The sequence below is a fragment of the Acipenser ruthenus genome, chromosome 15 (genome assembly GCF_902713425.1).
Source record: "Acipenser ruthenus chromosome 15, fAciRut3.2 maternal haplotype, whole genome shotgun sequence".
Lineage (NCBI taxonomy): Eukaryota > Metazoa > Chordata > Actinopteri > Acipenseriformes > Acipenseridae > Acipenser > Acipenser ruthenus.
The window spans coordinates 35,681,351-35,704,876 of NC_081203.1; the positions used below are offsets into that span (position 1 = coordinate 35,681,351).

At 44.0% G+C, this 23,526-nt stretch overlaps 1 protein-coding gene across 5 annotated transcripts in view; it reads left to right on the plus strand.

Annotated features, from left to right (window-relative positions):
- Nucleotides 1–1,349: 1,349 nt before the first annotated feature.
- The window catches only part of LOC117424829 (ena/VASP-like protein), a 54,117-nt gene continuing 31,940 nt past the window's right edge, over nt 1,350–23,526 (plus strand). Inside the window, exon 1 of one of the 5 annotated variants that reach the window (XM_058988109.1) lies at nt 1,350–1,953. In XM_058988109.1, the coding sequence (XP_058844092.1) occupies nt 1,949–1,953 (5 nt within the window). In that variant the 5' untranslated portion in view covers nt 1,350–1,948. Of the gene's footprint in view, nt 1,954–17,017; nt 17,335–23,526 lie in introns of those variants that run through there. The other 4 variants (XM_058988107.1, XM_058988106.1, XM_058988112.1 and 1 more) reach the window with 4 other exon arrangements.

The following is a 23,526-nucleotide window of genomic DNA, read 5'->3' on the forward strand; positions in this document are numbered from 1 at the left end:
TGGCACTCAGCCGGACTGCAATGTTAAAAGAGCCACAAGCCAGAACCAACACTACAGAACAACACACATATCTGAAACCACAGCAGTCTGCAAACACTGCTTATTGTGCGGTCACAGACTTAAGAGGAACCAGACCCAGAAATGATTGTTAGACAGGGGTAGACTTTTCATTGGTAGTCATCAACACTTTGGAAGCATTCTTCTAGCAGTTAATACAACACACATGGCTTTTCTGAATGTGTGTCTCGATTCAGGAAAATAACAAGCAGAGGATCCCATTAATAGCAGGAGTTGAATAGCAATGCTTTTTACATGGGGGGGGGGGGGGGGGGCATGTTATTGAGGGGCGTGCAAATGGAGCAGTGAACAGGAGAACAAACAGCTTCATCAGGTCATATTAAATCACATGTTATTGAGGGACGTGCAAATGGAGCAGTGACAGGAGAACACACAGCTTCATCAGGTCATATTAAATCACATGTTATTGAAGGGCGTACAAATAAGAACATAAGAACATAAGAAAGTTTACAAACGAGAGGAGGCCATTCAGCCCATCTTGCTCGTTTGGTTGTTAGTAGCTTATTGATCCCAGAATCTCATCAAGCAGCTTCTTGAAGGATCCCAGGGTGTCAGCTTCAACAACATTACTGGTGAGTTGGTTCCAGAACCTCACAATTCTCTGTGTAAAAAAGTGCCTCCTATTTTCTGTTCTGAATGCCCCTTTATTTAATCTCCATTAATCTCTGGTCCTTGTTTTGTTTCTTTTTTCAGGTCAAAGAAGTCCCCCGGGTTGACATTGTCTATACCTTTTAGGATTTTGAATGTTTGAATCAGATCGCCGCGTAGTCTTCTTTGTTCAAGACTGAATAGATTCAATTCTTTTAGCCCGTCTGCATACGACATGCCTTTTAAAATCGGGATAATTCTGGTTGCTCTTCTTTGCACTCTTTCTAGAGCAGCAATATCCTTTTTGGAGCAGTGACAGGAGAACACACAGCTTCATAGGGTCATATTAAAAAACATGTCTTGCAGCTGGTGTCTTTTCCAGAGTAAGAGCCAGTGCTGCTGTATCTAGTGATGTTTCTGGATCAAGTTTTGTTTTGCTGGCAAGACAACAGCTGTGCACTAGATGGCGCTGGCGCTTATTAATATAAAGACAATATGGCTGATGTAGCCTTCATTACCAATACAACTAGAACTGAAGAGCAGCTACTGAACTTACTGTCAAAGCACTTCAACAGAAACCACTAACACAGTACAGTACACAGTACAGTGCTCTAAGAAAACCCAGCGGTGATTTAATCCAGCCGATTAAATCAGCTCCTTGGAGTACTGGGAGATTGCAAACTACCCTACGCACAGAGGACATTGAGTGGCATAGATGCCAATGCCACGCACCTTCGGTTACACCACTGTGCAATCAGCGCGCGGTCAATGACACGGTAGCAGCTCGGCTGATTTTCCAGCTACTGTAGCAGAAGCGAGCTCTGTGCGTGTGTGTTTGTGTTTGGAGGTTTTTTTCTTCTTCCTATAGAGTAGGAAGCCTATGATCAGCAGTGGGCTGCAAAGTCCTAGCTGCTTCTGTGCTGAATTTCTGAGTGCTGTCACCCAGCGGAGGAGAAGAAAAGATGGCAACGCCAGAGCAGCTGTCGAGCGCCACAATGCCCAGTCTTTTTGAAGCGGCGACGGTCAGCACCGAGCGAGCATGGAAGTGAAGGTGCTGCTGTCCAGTTATGAGACAACGTGGAATAAAAAACAGAAACCCTTCAAAATCTCGAACAGGATTTTACTGAGCCGTGTGTCAGCATCAACAAGACAGTGACTTCACAAGAAATAGCCTCACAATAAATAATAATAACAACAACAATACTAGTACACGTTACTGATTGACGGGGCTGTTTTCGCCTGCGTTGATATAAAGATACATTTTCTTCATTTGAGAAAGAAAATGAGGTAAGAACCATATAAGTTTTAGCATTTTTTTTTTTTTTAATGCAACAAATCGTTTAGACGGGAATCAAAACGGTAAGACCGGGAGCTTTGCAGCGTGTATAGATACAGGCTTAGCTTCCAGGAGAGGGTTCTGTGTGCTGTCAAGCCCATTGCAATGATATATACATTATTACGACAGTACGCGTCAGACGCACTGGATGTTTCTCCCTGTTGTGATCACTAATTTGTGCTATGCATGTGTTTCATGGTATATTGTTGGTTGTAGTCTGGTTTGTTCAACACAGCGATTAGTGCTTTGGACATAAAGGGGCCGACATTGCAGAATTAGCTCGTCAGCTGTATTAAAAGGAAATTGGTATGCTATTTTGCAATGAACACAAACATGTTTTGCTGCTTCAAAAGAAAGAAAGAAAGACAGAAAACCAAAACCAACACGTAGAAGTGTAATTTATAATGAATTCACGTAAGCCTTGTCAGATATGCTGGTGTGCATTGGACTCTCACGACGTTTTGTTGTTTTATTTTTATTCTGGCTCTCGTCTTAAATGCATTTCAATTTGAAATGTGTTCCCTATGTGCTGTGTAAGGTCAGCTATTTTTAAAGTGCGGTGATAGATCCAATTTAATTTTTCTTGGGTAAAGATTTATGTTGCCAGGGAAACGAGACTATGCACATAAGCTCATTGAACATGACAGATTGAAAAATGCGTAACATAAAAAAACAAACAAAAAAACGGCATGCTGGAAAACGATTTTTCTTAAGGTAATCGTAACCGGCTTCTTAAAGCTGATTAAAAATCGCCAGCTTGTGAGTTAAAAACAGGTATTGTGTTACAGACCATGTGACGTCACACTGAAGACCTCCGTTATTAAAATGTGCCAATGAACTACCAGCGCAGCACACAGGACTATCCCTGGAAAGCGTCCTGAGGCATCAGAGGATTCTTAATGGTTAGGTATTGGGGTTGAGGTTGAGGGTTAGGGCAGGGGTTGCTTAAGGTTAGGGTTGGGGTTGAGTTAGGGACAGGGTGGCTTGATTTTGTAGAGTTGCCGAGCTCTGGAAGTGAAAGGTGGGGGTAAATGGCGAATGCCCTCGAATCATCTGATGCCCTCTGATGCCCCATAATTGGTCATATTAGTTCTACTTAAAAATAACATGGTTTTAATTAATGCACATTTCATTTTTTTTTTTTGCAAGTGTTTGACTGACCCTCATTCATTGCCTGTGTCTCATTCTCTATTCACACTGCTGATGCAATGCCGTGTCTCATTCTCTATTCACACTGCTGATGCAATGCCGTGTCTCATTCTCTATTCACACTGCTGATGCAATGCTGCGTCTCATTCTCTATTCACACTGCTGATGCAATGCTGTGTCTCATTCTCTATTCACACTGCTGATGCAATGCTGTGTCTCATTCTCTGTTCACACTGCTGATGCAATGCCGTGTCTCATTCTCTATTCACACTAGTGATACAATGCTGCGTCTCATTCTCTATTCACACTGCTGATGCAATGCTGTGTCTCATTCTCTATTCACACTGCTGATGCAATGCTGTGTCTCATTCTCTATTCACACTGCTGATGCAATGCTGCGTCTCATTCTCTATTCACACTGCTGATGCAATGCTGCGTCTCATTCTCTATTCACACTGCTGATGCAATGCTGTGTCTCATTCTCTATTCACACTGCTGGTGCAATGCTGTGTCTCATTCTCTATTCACACTGCTGGTGCAATGCCGTGTCTCATTCTCTATTCACACTGCTGATGCAATGCTGTGTCTCATTCTCTATTCACATTGCTGATGCAATGCTGTGTCTCTTTCTCTATTCACACTGCTGATGCAATGCTGTGTCTCATTCTCTATTCACACTGCTGATGCAATGCTGTCTCTTTCTCTATTCACACTGCTGATGCAATGCTGTGTCTCATTCTCTATTCACACTGCTGATGCAATGCTGTGTCTCATTCTCTATTCACACTGCTGATGCAATGCTGTGTCTCATTCTCTATTCACACTGCTGATGCAATGCTGTGTCTCATTCTCTATTCACACTGCTGATGCAATGCTGCGTCTCATTCTCTATTCACACTGCTGATGCAATGCTGTGTCTCATTCTCTATTCACATTGCTGATGCAATGCTGTGTCTCTTTCTCTATTCACACTGCTGATGCAATGCTGTCTCTTTCTCTATTCACACTGCTGATGCAATGCTGTGTCTCATTCTCTATTCACACTGCTGATGCAATGCTGTGTCTCATTCTCTATTCACACTGCTGATGCAATGCTGTGTCTCATTCTCTATTCACACTGCTGATGCAATGCTGTGTCTCATTCTCTATTCACACTGCTGATGCAATGCTGTGTCTCATTCTCTATTCACACTGCTGATGCAATGCTGCGTCTCATTCTCTATTCACACTGCTGATGCAATGCTGCGTCTCATTCTCTATTCACACTGCTGATGCAATGCTGCATCTCATTCTCTATTCACACTGCTGATGCAATGCTGCGTCTCATTCTCTATTCACACTGCTGATGCAATGCTGTGTCTCATTCTCTATTCACACTGCTGATGCAGTGCTGTGTCTCATTCTCTATTCACACTGCTGATGCAATGCTGCGTCTCATTCTCTATTCACACTGCTGATGCAATGCTGTGTCTCATTCTCTATTCACACTGCTGGTGCAATGCCGTGTCTCATTCTCTATTCACACTGCTGATGCAATGCTGTGTCTCATTCTCTATTCACACTGCTGATGCAATGCTGTGTCTCATTCTCTATTCACACTGCTGATGCAGTGCTGTGTCTCATTCTCTATTCACACTGCTGATGCAATGCTGCATCTCATTCTCTATTCACACTGCTGATGCAATGCTGTGTCTCATTCTCTATTCACACTGCTGATGCAATGCTGCGTCTCATTCTCTATTCACACTGCTGATGCAATGCTGTGTCTCATTCTCTATTCACACTGCTGGTGCAATGCCGTGTCTCATTCTCTATTCACACTGCTGATGCAATGCTGTGTCTCATTCTCTATTCACACTGCTGATGCAATGCTGTCTCTCATTCTCTATTCACACTGCTGATGCAGTGCTGCGTGATCTGCAGGGTTTGGAAGCGCGATTGGGAACGAAGCGGTTTCTATGCTTCTTCATTACACATTACTAAGGTAGTGTGGATAGGGTACTGAGGTCACGCCACCTTTAAGAACACTGTTAAATATTCAGTTCTAACAGAATATCGTGCTGTTTTACACACTGCCGTTCAGTCAGTGATCAGTCTGTTTGTATCGTTACACCCTAGACAGACTGGAACTGCAGGCTTAAAATGTGTATGTATACACTGTATTAGAACGATCCGCTGTGGTTATTTTCTATTGAAGAAAGAAAACTATTAGGCAGCAGAAGTGTTTTTAAATGATGTTGGACTTGGAAGAGATTTCCTTACGTGGGAATTGCCATATACTCAGCTTGTCACTGGAGATCACCTTGGCTTGGCAGGCTTGAGACTGAATGACGTTGGCAGCGAGTCTGTCTCAGTGCAATAAAGCAAACACAAAGTATTTTACAAGGTTAGCAACATTTAGCACCAGGATTCTTTGGCTGAATGAAAGGAAAACTAGCTACTGGGAAGCAAGACATTTTACAGTACTTAAAAAAACACATGGGGTATTTCTACAGCCAAGAGGAAATGCAGTGTTCTATAATGAAATGAACTGCTGCAATATGCATTGGGCTTCTGATTTTCAGTTTAACCGATAAAACAAAACAAATGAAATCGGCGTGTATCCAATAAACACGCAAAAACACTGGAAATGGGCACTCAAGTCACGTGGACTTGACCCCTTTCCCTGTGAAAAAAATAAAATAACCTAAAAATAAAAATCATAACTTTCCCAGTGCAGTCGGGCAACGTCCCTCCTTCCTGACTCGTATCTCGCATTGATTCGTTCTGAATACTTTAAAACTCGCCCTAACTACTGAGGGGCAGCACGTTCCTACATTGGTATTGGAGGATTGTAACCCGCTTGCGAGATTTAAACCGAGATTACAAGAAACGGAGGATTGTTCTTGCTCACGAGATTTAAAGCTGTATTCCAGTTCGACAGGGAGGATTTACACGCTTGTGGAATTTAAAACAGAATTGCAAATTGTGGTGAAATGTAAAAAAACACACAGAAACCCCAGAACAATGTGCCCATGACCAGCAGGATTTCATTGCGGAAGACAGCAAAGGAAAGAAGCTACAATTGAAGTGTGCCAGTACTGTCGAGTTACTATACATATTGTGACAGAAAAAAACTGAAGTAACCGAAAACCGTAATTTTATACAGTGTATAAAAAGCAAAAGCCCCGGAAAAAATAAACGATTACATATAACTTGAAAACAGCTATAAATGAAAAATGAAATGAATGAAAATCAGAAAACAGAGGCCCTAGTTAAACATTACTGTAAAATGTTTCTCTCTTTACCTGGCTTGTATCAGGTTTTAAAGTCTTGTAATTCCAAGAACCTAAAAAACAACACAGAAGTGATTTAATACAGGATCTCCCAGCAGCCCCTGGAACAGGCACATTGTGGAGTCTCTTCCTAGTAGCTGCTTGAACTTCAGCTCCATTCTTAAGGGATCCCAGTGATGCAGCATTAACAGCATGACCAGGGGACCCCTTCCATACCCTCACCACTCTCTGTTTAAAGAAGTGTCCCCTAATCTTTTAGCTAAGTCTATCTGCAGCTAATTTCCAACTGTGTCCTCTGGCCCTTCTTTCTGTGCTGTGCTTTTTAAAGTATTAGCTTTTCCAATTTGAAAAGCTTCATGCAAGTCTTCCTGCGTGCGGTGCTGTTTAATCGACACTCCAGAGACGCTCTGTACCGGGTTTAATTGCCTTTGTGTTGGTTCACAGCAGTCTTCTCCCCATAAACTCCAATGGAAGCTCAGGGTTCCGGGTGTGGAAAATAGCTGAGCTGTTGTAGTTGAGAGGTTTTTTTACTGGTCTGCACTTGACCTTCAACTGCAATTGCAAGTCGAAACGGACACAGAGGTCTGTGGTTAAAGAATGAATTGAGGGCTTACTTTATAAGCATGAAATGAAGCAGAATAGGATCTTATCATCGGCTGGTGAATGGAAAGTGCTTCCTTTATGAAATTACAGCTGCAGTGTTAACACAGCAGCAACAGGAAGCTTCACCTGTGTAATCGCTGCCTTAGTAAATAAAACGCGCTTTCTTACCACTTGTAAACGCCCATGCTGAGCTGATATATGAAAACATTGCGCTGCCATCAAGTTCAAAGGCTAGCAGTAGAGATAAAGAAAGGATAACAGCTGTACTGTTGTACTGTGAAAAAAAAGTCTAAACACTTTGACTTGTGGGGTTTCATCTGTAGAGATCTGTTGTTAGCTGTCCAAGTGTTGCACGTGATTGTAATGATTATTGCACGTTATTAAAATGCCTGTGTTACAGGATAGATGCCTTTATGTTCGTGAGCTTGTGTGAATTTCAAATCAATACAAATAACCACACTGTGTGACTGAGATGACAGTTCTATGCGAGGAAGGCTTCCAGAGAGAGTATGTGTTGATGCTGGTGTCAGCGTTGCCTTGCTGGTTGAATGATTGCAGCAGACTTATTTGCATCTGGTCCCTGATCTCCAAGACCCTTTTCCTTGTTCTCACAATTGAATTGTGAAGCTGACACCCTGGGATCGTTCAAGAAGCTGCTTGATGAGATTCTGGGATCAATAAGCTATAACAACCAAACGAGCAAGATGGGCCGAATGGCCTCCTCTCGTTTGTAAACTTTCTTATGTTCTTATGTTCTTAATACTGAACGTTTGTGAAGACACACACACACACACAGTATTTATCATGCCTGGTTGGCAAACATCCCGCTGCGTTCAGGCTAAATTTAGATTCTGTCTCCTTGCAGAACTGGCCTAGGATGTGATCTGTGAATCTACCTCTTGAAATCTGAGTCTGTGCTTCTTAGAAAGAGTGCCTCTCTCATTGGAAGGTATCCATGTGATACCATGAGTGCTGTATGACAAGCAGGACTCGTCTGAAACGACTTTCTGTGAAGCTGTCACTTGTGATGGTACAATGCAATCCGGAGGTGAGGAAGTGGAGCAGTCATTTTACAGAAGGTGTCATTAGATTATCTGGACGCTCTAATCCAGTTTTACCTGCTGGATGGTTTGTCTTTACAGTCCCTGGGTACAAACCCAAGGCATTGCCATGGATTAGTTGCACTGATTTGAAATGAATTATGAATTCACATCGAAGCACAATAAAGTGCGAAAGCCACATCCGCATGAAGATAACTTTAACAAACGATAGAATGTGCAATTCCCTTCCGTGTTTAAATCTGCCTGCATAGAAATAACCTGCAATAATCATGTTGTGATTCATTCCACTCATTCATTTTTAGCAATAACCATTTACTCTTCACAAGCAGGCCTATATGCACACCATCCCCCAGATACTGAATCAGCATTGACTTCAGCAGGGCCCCATTCTAAACGATTCATTTCTATGGTTTCCAAGGTTACCGTTGAGTCAGCCAACCACGGTGTGTGTTTCATCTTGCTGGCATTAACTGGCTGTGGCACTTTACAGGGTGGAAGTGGGTCAGTCAAGTCCCCCCAGGGCAAAATCCCCCTCAAGATGGAAAAAGGCATCCAATATAAGAGACAGGGTTAAGATTTGAGCGTTTCATTCTGTAATTAAGCAAGCGCTGTGTTCAGTTCTGTGTCAGGTGATGTCTGTGAGACACTGCAAAGCAATGCTTATGTGCAGGTCAGTCCGTGCTTATTATAGCACTCAGAATGCACAGTCCCTTCATTCCTTTGTCTTAAACAAAGCTGGACAGGAACAGCGCATTGATCAGGTGCGTTGCAGATTTGTTGCTGTTTTCCTGTTTGACGAGTCCTGAATGAGCTGTTGTTGTGGTAATATGACAGCTGTGATTCATATTTACACAATGAAGAGCTGCCCTTTACTGCTGTGTGTGACTTTTGCCGTGATAGCGGGCGTGCAGTTAGACTGAAGTAGAGGTGAATGTAGGCGTGGAGCTGAATGGGAGGTAATGCACAGAGATGCCAGACTACAGTTAATAGCTGCTGTCTGTGTCTGTGCCTGGCCAACTTTCAAACAGCCTTGTAAGGTTGTGCTCTGGCCTTTCATGAAGACCAGCTCTAATGTTTAAGGCTTGGGTAACACTGCATGTGAACTGGCTGGAATTCCAATGCACAGAAGACACTCGCTCCTCCTAACCCCTCCTCCAAACTCCCTGTGCACATTATTTATTATTAATATTATTTGTATTTATTTAGCAGACGCCTTTATCCAAGGCGACTTACAGAGACTAGGGTGTGTGAACTATGCACCAGCTGCAGAGTCACTTACAATTACGTCTCACCCGAAAGACGGAGCACAAGGAGGTTAAGTGACTTGCTCAGGGTCACACAATGAGTCAGTGGCTGAGGTGGGATTTGAACCGGGGACCTCGTGGTTACAAGCCCGTTTCTTTAACCACTGGACCACACAGCCTCCCATTGGGTTCTTCTTATCAGACGCGTCACGTAATCAAGGCTGCTCTGCAGATCCTTATTGTATCAGGAGACCTGGCCTTCGTGTGGATATTTCAAACGGCAGCTGTATTTCAATAGGCACTAAACTGGTGTTTCCAATGAAATTCTTTCACAATCAAGTCGTTTCTTCAGGAGGAAGAGGAGGATTGTTCATTATGACATCACAGTGGTAACCCATGGCAACATGTTATCACATGTGCAATACATGTTGTTATCTCTGCTGCAGGTGATCGATAACATGTTTTATTACATCAAATGCGTGACCACAAATAATACAACAAATACAATGAACCCTCCAAACTACACTGAGTTACAAAAAATAAAAAAACGATCCCGTCTGCTGCTTAGTTCAGGGCTGCCGTGGTGACTGTTTTAGACAGACTTTCAGCTTTTAAAGTAAGTGGTGTGTTGTGTTTTGTGTTTCGTATCTCCAGAGCCTCCAGCAGGGTGGAGAGTCGCGCTTCAGTTTTGTGGTTGTAGGTGTTTCTCTACTGCTGCATGTTTTGCATGTGGGTTCCTCTGCACAGTTCCTGGTAATTCAGTTTCTTTGAGCTACACTTTTTTTTTCTTTTTTTGGCGACTGCTATTTTTTACACATTAAGCCAGATTCTCAAAGCAATTTCCCTTGAAAAACGTCAATAGCATGATATTTTCATCCAGTGATAATAACACACCCAATAAAGACACCAAACCAGAAATAAACAACTCCTACATGTGACGCTGTGGCTCGTCAGTCGTCTTATTCGTTTTAGAATTGGAAACAGTGTTTCTTTCCCCCTCATCAGACAGAAATAATGCTAACGCGGATTTGTAGTGAATTCCTTTGAGAATGTAGCCCATTGTGTCAGGCTCAATGCTGTACAGTGGGGGAGCAGCCCTTTTAAGGGTGTGAACGACATGTGAGCGCTACCTTTCCACACAGTTGTTATTTTATTCCTGGAACACGATGTTTCTAATTTGATGGAAACTAACTGCTAGTGTACAATTTCGTTTTGGCTTAGCAACAAGAGCCACTTTTGATTAGAAGTCTAGCAACTCAGCAGGTGTCTGGCCTAACTGTATAGCATGTACAGCAGATGTGGTTCTCAACACACGTCCATCTGTATAACTGCTGTATAGCATGTACAGCAGATGTGGTTCTCAACACACGTCCATCTGTATAACTGCTGTATAGCATGGCCCTATTATGACATATTCCTATGTTCTCATTATTATTATTATTATTTATTTCTTACCAGACGCCCTTATCCAGGGCGACTTACAATCGTAAGCAAAAACATTTCAAGCGTTACAATACAAGTGAGGGCTCACTATATATATACAGAATATTATCCATAAAAAAATGACACTCTAGTCTTTATTGTGTCCCAATGCTGTTTGTTTTGTTTTATACCTGGTAAACACATACAGCTGTGTGTGTGTGTGTGTGTGTGTGTGTGTGTGTGTGTGTGGTGAGTGTGTGTGTGTGTCAGTGTGTGTGTGTGTGTGTGGTGAGTGTGTGTGTGTGTGTTTTCTGTATAGCAGTTGTCTGCAGTGAGTATTATTTTCATAGTGATTAAATCAGGGTCTCCTGTGAGATATCAAGGCTTTTAAATTAAATCCCAGTAAAGCTGGAACTTTAATTAGGACCCTTTACTTGTGCATTTTTGCGTCTAATAGAATTGTCAGGGTTACTTATAATGTCATTTCTAAACGGAGCGCCATCTGACCTCATTAAACTTAAAAAAAGAATCACTGAACGTTAAAGAAACGGAATAAAAAGACCGCCAAACGAGTCTAGAAAACGGGCCTTTGGACTCTAGATTAACTTCATTAAACAGCGTCACCAAAAGTTATATAAACTGTGTTTGGGGGATCGGTCTAAAAATACCATTTAAAAAAGGGTTTCCTGTGCTTCACGTCAGGACTTCCATTTAAAAAAGGGTTTCCTGTGCTTCACGTCAGCGCTTCCATTTAAAAAAGGGTTTCCTGTGCTTCACGTCAGCGCTTCCATTTAAAAAAGGGTCTCCTGTGCTTCACGTCAGGACTTCCATTTAAAAAAGGGTTTCCTGTGCTTCACGTCAGGACTTCCATTTAAAAAAGGGTTTCCTGTGCTTCACGTCAGCGCTTCCATTTAAAAAAGGGTTTCCTGTGCTTCACGTCAGCGCTTCCATTTAAAAAAGGGTTTCCTGTGCTTCACGTCAGCGCTTCCATTTAAAAAAGGGTTTCCTGTGCTTCACGTCAGCGTTTCCATTTAAAAAAGGGTTTCCTGTGCTTCACGTCAGCGCTTCCATTTAAAAAAGGGTTTCCTGTGCGTCACGTCAGGACTTCCATTTAAAAAGGGTTTCCTGTGCTTCACGTCAGGACTTCCATTTAAAAAAGGGTTTCCTGTGCTTCACGTCAGGACTTCCATTTAAAAAAGGGTTTCCTGTGCTTCACGTCAGGACTTCCATTTGAAAAAGGGTTTCCTGTGCTTCACGTCAGGACTTCCATTTAAAAAAGGGTTTCCTGTGCTTCACGTCAGGGCTTCCATTTAAAAAAGGGTTTCCTGTGCTTCACGTCAGCGCTTCCATTTAAAAAAGGGTTTCCTGTGCGTCACGTCAGCGCTTCCATTTAAAAAAGGGTTTCCTGTGCTTCACGTCAGCGCTTCCATTTAAAAAAGGGTTTCCTGTGCGTCACGTCAGCGCTTCCATTTAAAAAAGGGTTTCCTGTGCGTCACGTCAGGACTTTCATTTAAAAAGGGTTTCCTGTGCTTCACGTCAGGACTTCCATTTAAAAAAGGGTTTCCTGTGCTTCACGTCAGGACTTCCATTTAAAAAAGGGTTTCCTGTGCTTCACGTCAGGACTTCCATTTGAAAAAGGGTTTCCTGTGCTTCACGTCAGGACTTCCATTTAAAAAAGGGTTTCCTGTGCTTCACGTCAGGACTTCCATTTAAAAAAGGGTTTCCTGTGCGTCACGTCAGGACTTCCATTTAAAAAAGGGTTTCCTGTGCTTCACGTCAGCGCTTCCATTTAAAAAAGGGTTTCCTGTGCTTCACGTCAGGACTTCCATTTAAAAAAGGGTTTCCTGTGCGTCACGTCAGGACTTCCATTTAAAAAAGGGTTTCCTGTGCTTCACGTCAGCGCTTCCATTTAAAAAAGGGTTTCCTGTGCTTCACGTCAGCGCTTCCATTTAAAAAAGGGTTTCCTGTGCTTCACGTCAGCGCTTCCATTTAAAAAAGGGTTTCCTGTGCTTCACGTCAGGACTTCCATTTAAAAAAGGGTTTCCTGTGCGTCACGTCAGCGCTTCCATTTAAAAAAGGGTTTCCTGTGCTTCACGTCAGCGCTTCCATTTAAAAAAGGGTTTCCTGTGCTTCACGTCAGCGCTTCCATTTAAAAAAGGGTTTCCTGTGCTTCACGTCAGGACTTCCATTTAAAAAAGGGTTTCCTGTGCTTCACGTCAGGACTTCCATTTAAAAAAGGGTTTCCTGTGCTTCACGTCAGCGCTTCCATTTAAAAAAGGGTTTCCTGTGCTTCACGTCAGCGCTTCCATTTAAAAAAGGGTTTCCTGTGCTTCACGTCAGGACTTCCATTTAAAAAAGGGTTTCCTGTGCTTCACGTCAGGACTTCCATTTAAAAAAGGGTTTCCTGTGCTTCACGTCAGGACTTCCATTTAAAAAAGGGTTTCCTGTGCTTCACGTCAGCGCTTCCATTTAAAAAAGGGTTTCCTGTGCTTCACGTCAGCGCTTCCATTTAAAAAAGGGTTTCCTGTGCTTCACGTCAGGACTTCCATTTAAAAAAGGGTTTCCTGTGCTTCACGTCAGGACTTCCATTTAAAAAAGGGTTTCCTGTGCTTCACGTCAGCGCTTCCATTTAAAAAAGGGTTTCCTGTGCTTCACGTCAGCGCTTCCATTTAAAAAAGGGTTTCCTGTGCTTCACGTCAGGACTTCCATTTAAAAAAGGGTTTCCTGTGCTTCACGTCAGCGCTTCCATTTAAAAAAGGGTTTCCTGTGCTTCACGTCAGCGCTTCCATTTAAAAAAGGGTTTCCTGTGCTTCACGTCAGCGCTTCCATTTAAAAAAGGGTTTCCTGTGCTTCACGTCAGGACTTCCATTTGAAAAAGGGTTTCCTGTGCTTCACGTCAGGACTTCCATTTAAAAAAGGGTTTCCTGTGCTTCACGTCAGGACTTCCATTTAAAAAAGGGTTTCCTGTGCTTCACGTCAGGACTTCCATTTAAAAAAGGGTTTCCTGTGCTTCACGTCAGCGCTTCCATTTAAAAAAGGGTTTCCTGTGCTTCACGTCAGGACTTCCATTTAAAAAAGGGTTTCCTGTGCGTCACGTCAGCGCTTCCATTTAAAAAAGGGTTTCCTGTGCGTCACGTCAGGACTTCCATTTAAAAAAGGGTTTCCTGTGCTTCACGTCAGGACTTCCATTTAAAAAAGGGTTTCCTGTGCGTCACGTCAGGACTTCCATTTAAAAAAGGGTTTCCTGTGCTTCACGTCAGGACTTCCATTTAAAAAAGGGTTTCCTGTGCTTCACGTCAGCGCTTCCATTTAAAAAAGGGTTTCCTGTGCTTCACGTCAGCGCTTCCATTTAAAAAAGGGTTTCCTGTGCTTCACGTCAGGACTTCCATTTAAAAAAGGGTTTCCTGTGCGTCACGTCAGCGCTTCCATTTAAAAAAGGGTTTCCTGTGCGTCACGTCAGGACTTCCATTTAAAAAAGGGTTTCCTGTGCTTCACGGATGACAGGAAGATTCGCTTCCAGTCGTTTTTTCAAACACTCGATGCAGACGTTAATTGCCATTGATTGGCTGTCAGTTGTAAAGGTGGCACCTTTGTTATGCATATATGATGTGTTAATGAATACAGTACATCCTGAGTATATGTGCAGTAAATAGCTCGATATCAAACTGAAAATGCAATGGAAATCTTACAGTATGGACCTTGTGGCTTGTAAATCAGCGTGATGCTAATGCAAACCCAATGCAAATACAGTACCTGCCTCTGTGTCGCTTTAGAAATCATTCAAGCAGTGATTCATATGTTCCCAAGATAGAAAGACGCAGAGAGATTTGCTGAGTGATTCATTTATCCGCAAGCAATTCTGAAAGAAAATGTGGGCCAGCTGCATATTATATAACACGCAAGACCTGGTGCATTTGACAATGGAGCGAATTGCTCTTCAATAAATACAACCTTTCCTTTTATTGAAGTGAAGTGAAGTGAGGTGTGTCACAATCCTCTAATACAAATCGCATGCGTGTATAATGCCTGTTTGAATATAATTCCATGTGTGTCAGGCTTTGCCCAGGAAAGCCATCTTACTGTATTTCGGTATATCAGTAAATGTTTCAAGGGATTTTGATTGTGCTGTAATTGAAAATGAATGGTGTGCAATGGGATTGCCAGTCAGATTGATCATCCATGCTTTACTTTACATTCCTCTTATTGCCCCTGCGTTGCCAGTGAGCTGCCTTGAAAAGGGGGCAGTATCTTCCCAGGCCCCTACTGTCAAGCAGATGCAAAATAACCCCTAACTGTGCTGTAGCTCAGATTCAGATTAGAAACAGGTGCATATTTAAAGTTAGCAGACATGTTACAGTGCTGTGCATACTGCTACAAAGGACATTGAAATTGTTTTCTTAAGGTGTTGGACTCTCTGTACAGGACCGAACATCTCTGACCAAAAACATTTTATCTGCACAAAGTTAAAGAGTAAAGGGGTCCGCCATGTAAAGAAGGGAGCGAGTCAGTCAGCCGCGATTTCTAGTATATTTATATCATGATCTTCTGTGCTGTAATACGAGGCAGGGGGAGTCGACAAGCCGACAGATCAGAAGCAGAGAAACATGTGAAACCCACACAGGCCTGCGGGCAAGGTGTCAGCAAATAGACACAAAACTTACAAACACATCTCAGCCTTAGAGCAACTCTAAACAGGGTGCAAACATCCGAAATGCATAATGTCATTTTACTTTTGTAATCGCTGTATTGAAGTGATCGCATGCTGTACACTACAGTATGCTGCTTGTGATTTAGACTGTCACTGTGAATGGTCAAGCAGTGTGATGTACTGGCGCTAGGGGTCAATCTTGAGCAACAAACAGATCATGCATCTGGCTGTAAAAAAAAACCCGATAGCAAGGCTGTTCTGCTTTATGACTTGAAGGACGTTTTCAGCAAATTCTACAAGTGTAACTATTCCCTCTGTAAGCACGCTGCTGGATTATTCCATATACAGTACAATCCTGGGAGATTCATAATCAGTGTGTTTTCAATGTAAATATAGATTTGTGTTGGGTCAGGCAGCAATAACCATAATGATTGTGATGTCAGAGCAGGCAGTAAAGGTTATTGATGTGGATACCTACACAAGCTAGGCTGAGACCTCTGGAACTCTTCCTATTCCCTCCAGTCACGGAAGCAGCTTTCAAGCTGCACTGTCCTCGTCTGCTCTCAAAGCTGCCACACTGAGGTGAGAGGCTGTGCCACCTCTTTGCAACCTGCCTGAGCACGTGCAGGACTGTCTTTGCAACTCTAAAGCAGCACAAAGGTTAATCACAGATTTAATTTCTTAAAGAAGCAACCTAACCTCTTAGTTGTATTAGTTGTCTTTAAAGACTGCACCGGATCGTCATGTTCTGTTTCTGGCCTTGTTTGAAGGAGCATGACGTTTTGAAGACCAGCACTCTCTGCTTGCACACATTTCTTTAAATGAACACATTTCAGTAGAAAGAAATCTGTAAGCTGCACACACAGATTTGCTGTCTTTGTTACATGACGTTTTCATATGAAAATTGCAGCTAGTTTTCCTGTGGGGTTGTCCCCAATGTAAGCAGTACTACAGGAGTGCGGTTATACAGTTTTGATGGAGCGCTTTGAAATATAATCATACCTTCTGAACAACTGTGATCTCAATCTATGCAGTGTAAAGAGTCCAGACGGCCTTTATTTGCCACAGTTTTCAAGAGTCGCTCTGGTGGTTTCTGGATATGTTTCGTGTTGCTGTTGATATTGAAATGCTGCAGTAAGTCCAAACAGAGTGCAGTATTCAAGGCATGACTCGTCAGTGTCCTGGGTCGTGGGTATGAAGTCTCTGAACTTGGCAATGATGACAGAGCTCCAGGGTCAGTGGCCTGGCTCTGCTGAAGCAAGTGTCAGGGGATGATCTGTGATGTGTTCAAAGAGAACGTGGCTCTCACTTTGAATTCCATCATGTCACAAGACTGGAAACTGAAACCTTATTTATATTGCTATATAGATCTGTGGACATGCTGTGCATAGTTGTATCATTGCAGTAGAATGGGCATGAATAGGTTCCTTCCCCTTCATCATTGCTCTTGATGGTTTGGTGTGACATGAAGGATTATTGTATTGGTGTAGCATCTCCTCCTCTTCATTCAGTACATGTGTGTGTGTGTGTGGTAATTACAATGAGAAGCAGGCCTCTGTTTGTAAAGGATATTGCTCTAGTGCAGGCTGTGCAGTAGACCTTCACTCCTCTGAGTGGATGAGCACCTCTCTGCCTTGATGTGACTGGGCTGGCATGGTCACATGGTGTGCCGGCCGCCTCTCTCCTGCCTCAGCTGCTGCTGTCTGCACACTGCCGGCTGAGCTGAGGAGGTCTGTACTGCAGGCCAGCATTACCACATTCTACCTTGCTGGAGATTTGGGATAAATATGCAATATGAATGCATGCCATTTACTCGCAGCCTGAGCGCTAACCACCTGCATTTTCTTCAAGTGTTTGCTTTCTAATTTCCAGAGGGGATTTCGTCCTTCTGTTTGTTTTGCCAGACCATGTATTCGTTTGATGAATTCAGGTAAGCATGTATTTATACATTTTTCTTTTCTGTTTTGTTCAGAATGGTAACTGTATGATGTTATTTTTCATTGTGTTGTCATGTGCAGTATAGCGTGGGATCTACGACGATAGAGAGATGTGTCTTTTAGAAAGAGCTTTTAATGGAACAATGGATTTTGTGCGCATTTCAGTTTATCTACATGTGTTTTTTTTTTTTGTGGCACAGCCCCAGCAGCTGCAGACTGGCCACAGGGTGCATGTATTTAGGGAGCATTTCTGAAGGGGCTGTTTTTAAGGGGCTAATATAATTACAGAATGAATCAGCATCTGCAGAGAGGACTCAGCATTGCAGCTTGTTATTGTCCTCATTAAACTGAACGATTAGCTGTGCACACATAGAAGTGACAGCAGTAATATGAATGAATCTTTGTGCAGACAATGACTGTTCAATACAACATCATCTTTAAATAAGTAAATGTGGGTCATTTTCTGGTGCATGGAAAACTGAAATATTTGAGAACAAGAATACAGCCCCCATTCACAAGCATTGACTGAAAGAAAATGCAGGTGCATGGATTGCTTAGGTGCAAGGTAGTATGCAAGGAGTGTGTCGTTTTCTATTTGCTATAATGAGGGTGTTTGAGTTCATACAATGGTGTTTGATCCCTAATCTGAACTGACATCAGAGGTACTGTAAGAGGAGTAGAATAAGAAAACAAGCCAGGTGTCTGCTCTATTAGTTTCCATAGCTGTTTACTGGTGAGGCCTGATGAAGAAGCAGGAAACACTGTGCTGGATAAAAGCAGCCTCCAGTCTTGCACTGTGATGCAGTGTTACTGAGCACAGCACCCTGCTGTCACTCCATCCCATCAGAAAACACTGTGCTGGATAAAAGCAGCCTCCAGTCTGGCACTGTGATGCAGTGTTACTGAGCACAGCACCCTGCTGTCACTCCATCCCATCAGAAAACACTGTGCTGGATAAAAGCAGCCTCCAGTCTGGCACTGTGATGCAGTGTTACTGAGCACAGCACCCTGCTGTCACTCCATCCCATCAGAAAACACTGTGCTGGATAAAAGCAGCCTCCAGTCTGGCACTGTGATGCAGTGTTACTGAGCACAGCACCCTGCTGTCACTCCATCCCATCAGAAAACACTGTGCTGGATAAAAGCAGCCTCCAGTCTGGCACTGTGATGCAGTGTTACTGAGCACAGCACCCTGCTGTCACTCCATCCCATCAGAAAACACTGTGCTGGATAAAAGCAGCCTCCAGTCTGGCACTGTGATGCAGTGTTACTGAGCACAGCACCCTGCTGTCACTCGCTTCATCCCATCTCATTTTCTTTTATTTCTCCTCCCGTGCTCAGTGAGGGGCTGACGGAGGATTTCAATAAAATGATTGCTCGTCTCCGCTGTCTCTTCTGCTCCGTCCCAGGGGATGTCAGTCCCTGACCTTGGAAGCCGTGTATAGACCCGTGGATAGATCAGCTTAGAGACAGCTGCCATTGCCTGTATGGTCTTTCCCCTTCAAGCCAGGCTCACGCAGGGCTCACAGTTGTTTAGCAGGAGTAGTGCTGGTTGATGAATGCATTGTGATTGCCTGCCCCTACCCAGACCTGTGAGCATGTTGCAAAGGAAGCCGTCTTGGAAATGCAAGCGTTTCACTTTAAGGATTACATTGCTGTTTACTGTCTAATAGAAGCATACTGTATCACTCTGTAGATGGGCGTGGGGCGAGGGGGTTCTTCCATTTGTTTCACATGCTGAATCTTTTCTGGTGTAGAGCTCAACCGGTGAAATTGTTTTTTCAGGGGTGTCTTGAAGGTCGAGCCAGACATTCCCATAAACGTTTTAACAATGTTGATTCCTATTCCAGAAATTGAAAGTCTGGTTTTAGACCCTCCCAGTCCCAGTGAAACAGCCCAGGTTTTAAAACCTTGTCACTGCTTCCTTTCTTTACTGTATGTGTAAAACACGCCTGTGCAAACGGGTTAGAAACTTGTGTTTTCAATAGAAGAATTGCACAATAGCCAGACGCTGCCAGCTGAAGCTGTTTCTTTTGGGCAGATTGCTGGGAGTCGAGAGCAATTCAGCAGTAAGCAATAAATCTGCACCACACATACGCTTAGTGATTGCATTCAATGGCTTTGTGGGTACAGCCAGTGCAGAAATGGTGGAAATGTGCTTATTAAGATGTTTTATTTGCAGAGTGTATTGTAGCTGAATTGATTATGGACGGACTATTTTGTATTTTCTCCAAAGAAGCCAATCTGGGGCAATAATAATTCCTCCTGTTGGAATGCACAGCATGGCTGCCTTGCTTTATTGATTCAGAGATCTCTATCTGTGTGGTGTTTATACTGCATACACACAATCAGTGAGAGCCTGAGAGCGCTCAGGAATAGAGCTGTCATGGTATTTATCTGGAGGCTGATGTTTCAAGTGTCACATGTCTGCCGGTCCTGTTGATTCCAGTGTGCAGGACTGTGAACTAACCCTGGAGCCACCAACAACACGTCCCATAGCAAGTGCACAGCTGTTCACCCATCCATGCACAGAGCATGCCCAGCCCTGGTCACCCATCCATGCACAGAGCATGCCCAGCCCTGGTGACCCATCCATGCACAGAGCATGCCCAGCCCTGGTCACCCATCCATGCACAGAGCATGCCCAGCCCTGGTCACCCATCCATGCAGAGAGCATGCCCAGCCCTGGTGACCCATCCATGCACAGAGCATGCCCAGCCCTGGTCACCCATCCATGCACAGAGCATGCCCAGCCCTGGTGACCCATCCATGCACAGAGCATGCCCAGCCCTGGTCACCCATCCATGCACAGAGCATGCCCAGCCCTGGTGACCCATCCATGCACAGAGCATGCCCAGCCCTGGTGACCCATCCATGCACAGAGCATGCCCAGCCCTGGTGACCCATCCATGCACAGAGCATGCCCAGCCCTGGTGACCCATCCATGCACAGAGCATGCCCAGCCCTGGTGACCCATCCATGCACAGAGCATGCCCAGCCCTGTTCACCCATCCATGCACAGAGCATGCCCAGCCCTGGTGACCCATCCATGCACAGAGCATGCCCAGCCCTGGTGACCCATCCATGCACAGAGCATGCCCAGCCCTGGTGACCCATCCATGCACAGAGCATGCCCAGCCCTGGTGACCCATCCCTGCACAGAGCATGCCCAGCCCTGGTGACCCATCCATGCACAGAGCATGCCCAGCCCTGGTCACCCATCCATGCACAGAGCATGCCCAGCCCTGGTCACCCATCCATGCACAGAGCATGCCCAGCCCTGGTCACCCATCCATGCACAGAGCATGCCCAGCCCTGGTCACCCATCCATGCACAGAGCATGCCCAGCCCTGGTGACCCATCCATGCACAGAGCATGCCCAGCCCTGGTCACCCATCCATGCACAGAGCATGCCCAGCCCTGGTGACCCATCCATGCACAGAGCATGCCCAGCCCTGGTGACCCATCCATGCACAGAGCATGCCCAGCCCTGGTGACCCATCCCTGCACAGAGCATGCCCAGCCCTGGTGACCCATCCATGCACAGAGCATGCACAGCCCTGTTCAGCTCCTGAGCTCTGACGAGATCGCAATCCACGGTGCTACAGTACGGCGCCATGGCGAGACTGCAGGCCAAAGCATAAGGGTCAAGCTGCAGCCAGATTATGTACATACCTGATGATAGCTAGCAAATGAATGCATCAGGCATCACATTTCATTTTGGGGGTCTTCACTTTGCTCCGTGTAACATTGTGATGATTTAATTAGGGGGCCAGGGGGATAGGGAGAGCTGGAGACTTCCTACTGTACCACGACAAGCATGGCCCGTGTCCCGGAGGGAAAAGACGTGACGTCAGTGGGGAGGGGTGGGGGCAGTATGGCTCACAGCCCCCAGCCTCCATCTTCTGTCTCAGCTTCTACTGTCACCAGGAGCTGCGAGGTGGAAGCGTACTCTGTCCTGGGGCTCTGTGCAGCAGTGAGGAGGCTGTCTCTCGACACTGTCAAGCCCTGCATGTCAAATTCTGGCACGTTGCGTGCCTTGTCTACCTCTACGCATTAGAATCATTCTCGTCTGGACAGAACATAGGCTTTCATTATTTTCTTTTTTTAGCAAGAGTGTCAGAGTTCGGTGCAGCTTGTTCAGAGGCTACAGCTCAAGGAGACTCACTAAAGAAAACTGACAGATCGTTTCTTAAGATTAGTTTCTTGCGTCTGCGAGTGATCCTCACTGGATTTGTGGAAATAGGTTACTGTGTCTTCAAGGGTATAACTGTGGTCTGGTTATGCAGAGACAACTGTTACATCTTTTTTAGGCTCAGAGCAAGGTTTCAATGAAATCACCTTGAAATAAGTGGATGCAAGAATCAAATAACCTCTTTCTAGTTTGCAATCAGCAAAAGCTAACGGGCATCAAGAAAATATTGACATGCATGAAAAATCTGTACTTGTGAATCGGAGCAATCAGAGTGTCTGAAGAGGCTTGATGCGGTTGATGAATTCAATGCCAAACTGATTATATGTGTTTCCTACACTTAGGACATCTATGCGTATGTCGGTACACATTCGAGGGGCCTCTTCTTCATGTTCTTTTAAAAAGTGTTGGATTGTTGCAATGGCTTGTTGATGACTGTCATTTTCTACCACGTCCCTGTTTCTCATGAATGGCCGACAATGGCGGCAAACAGCTGCACCACGCCCTGACACAGAGATGTGTGATGAAGATCAGTCTCTCTGTTTAGATAAAAAAAAAAAAAAGAAATGAACAGCAGCATCTGGAGACGAGCGTGCGAGAAACACACAGAGATCCAGACGGGGTCGTTGATAATGAGCGGATCAGCTCAGAAAGCTGGAGGTGTGCAGAGAAAGCCGTGCACCCTGTGTGAGTCATGAAGCTGGGGATGGAGAGTGATCGGAATGATAATAAGAGCAACGTTCCGCCGAGAACACTGGGCATTCCCACTCACATGGAGGCTGTGGACTCGGGTTCCAGCGCCCTGCACAGCTGGAGGGAGGCTTCTGTGAATGACACAGGGAGATTTAACCAGGATAGAAACCTTGAGACTCATTTTCACAGGTGTTCTTTTAGGAATTTTTGAGCCTGTTTATTTAACGTATTTCATTTATTTAAAGGTTCTGCTTTACATTGTCACCATGTAATCAGAAGTAATGTGATGTGACGTAAAAAAACAAAAAGCAATTGAGTTACAGTAAAGCCTGATCGACAGCCCAGCATCTGCCATTGCTGAGAGGCTGGTGTGGGTGCCACGGATCAGAGAAGAATCTCCCTTATCACAGAACGCTTCACCCATAAGAACTTCCCAATGGAATGGAACTATTTTTTACTTTGTTCTTTAGTTCTGTTTAACTCTTCCATGCTTGGAATTGGAAGGGCTGATTTCTTCATGGTTTATATATAAAATAAAGTTATAAAAAAACCCATACATGGTAGCTCATTGAGGACATGGAAAAAAAAACAGATAAAAATGTGTTATGTCGAGATCCTGAGATAATTGATCACATGATCTCGACACTTTCCTATTTTTTTTCCACTGTCCGTAAAGAGCCCTGGTAGATTTTACTGCATGCATACATTGTTCATCGTCCCTGCATTTTAGCTTCCTAATTGCAAAGACAGTTTCCCTGTAAATTAGAAGGGTTTTTTTTTTTTGGTTGAACATTTTCTAACAGGGGAGGATTTAGAATAGGACATTTCATTTCAGCTAAAAGAAGAAAAAAAATTGGAAAAATGTGAAAACTAACATGCGTCAAAAAATAGAAAGAAAGCAGCACCTTCTGCGGAGCGGCGTGGAGATCCCATCAGCGACTCCGTGTTACAGCTGCCTTCTCATTTAAACTGTCTCCTGTCAGAGATTACAGGCCTTCCAAAGGGGAGCTCAGTCCTGGGGAATTCAGGGTTAAAACTGGAACAAGTTAATGATCGTCTGGAAATCCTCACCATAATCCTAAACCTCACAGCACTGAGGTCAGCAAAAAGAAATTCTGTTCCCACACATCCAGAGATTTGTTTCACTAAAATGATTACTGGTCTAAATAAAAGGTTTGAATCCCCTGTTTTATTCGTGTATTTGTTTCTGTATTTATTTGATGTAGTGTCTTGTGTTCTGGCACAGTTTGTCCCTGTGATTTCTATTATTATTATTATTTATTTCTTAGCAGACGCCCTT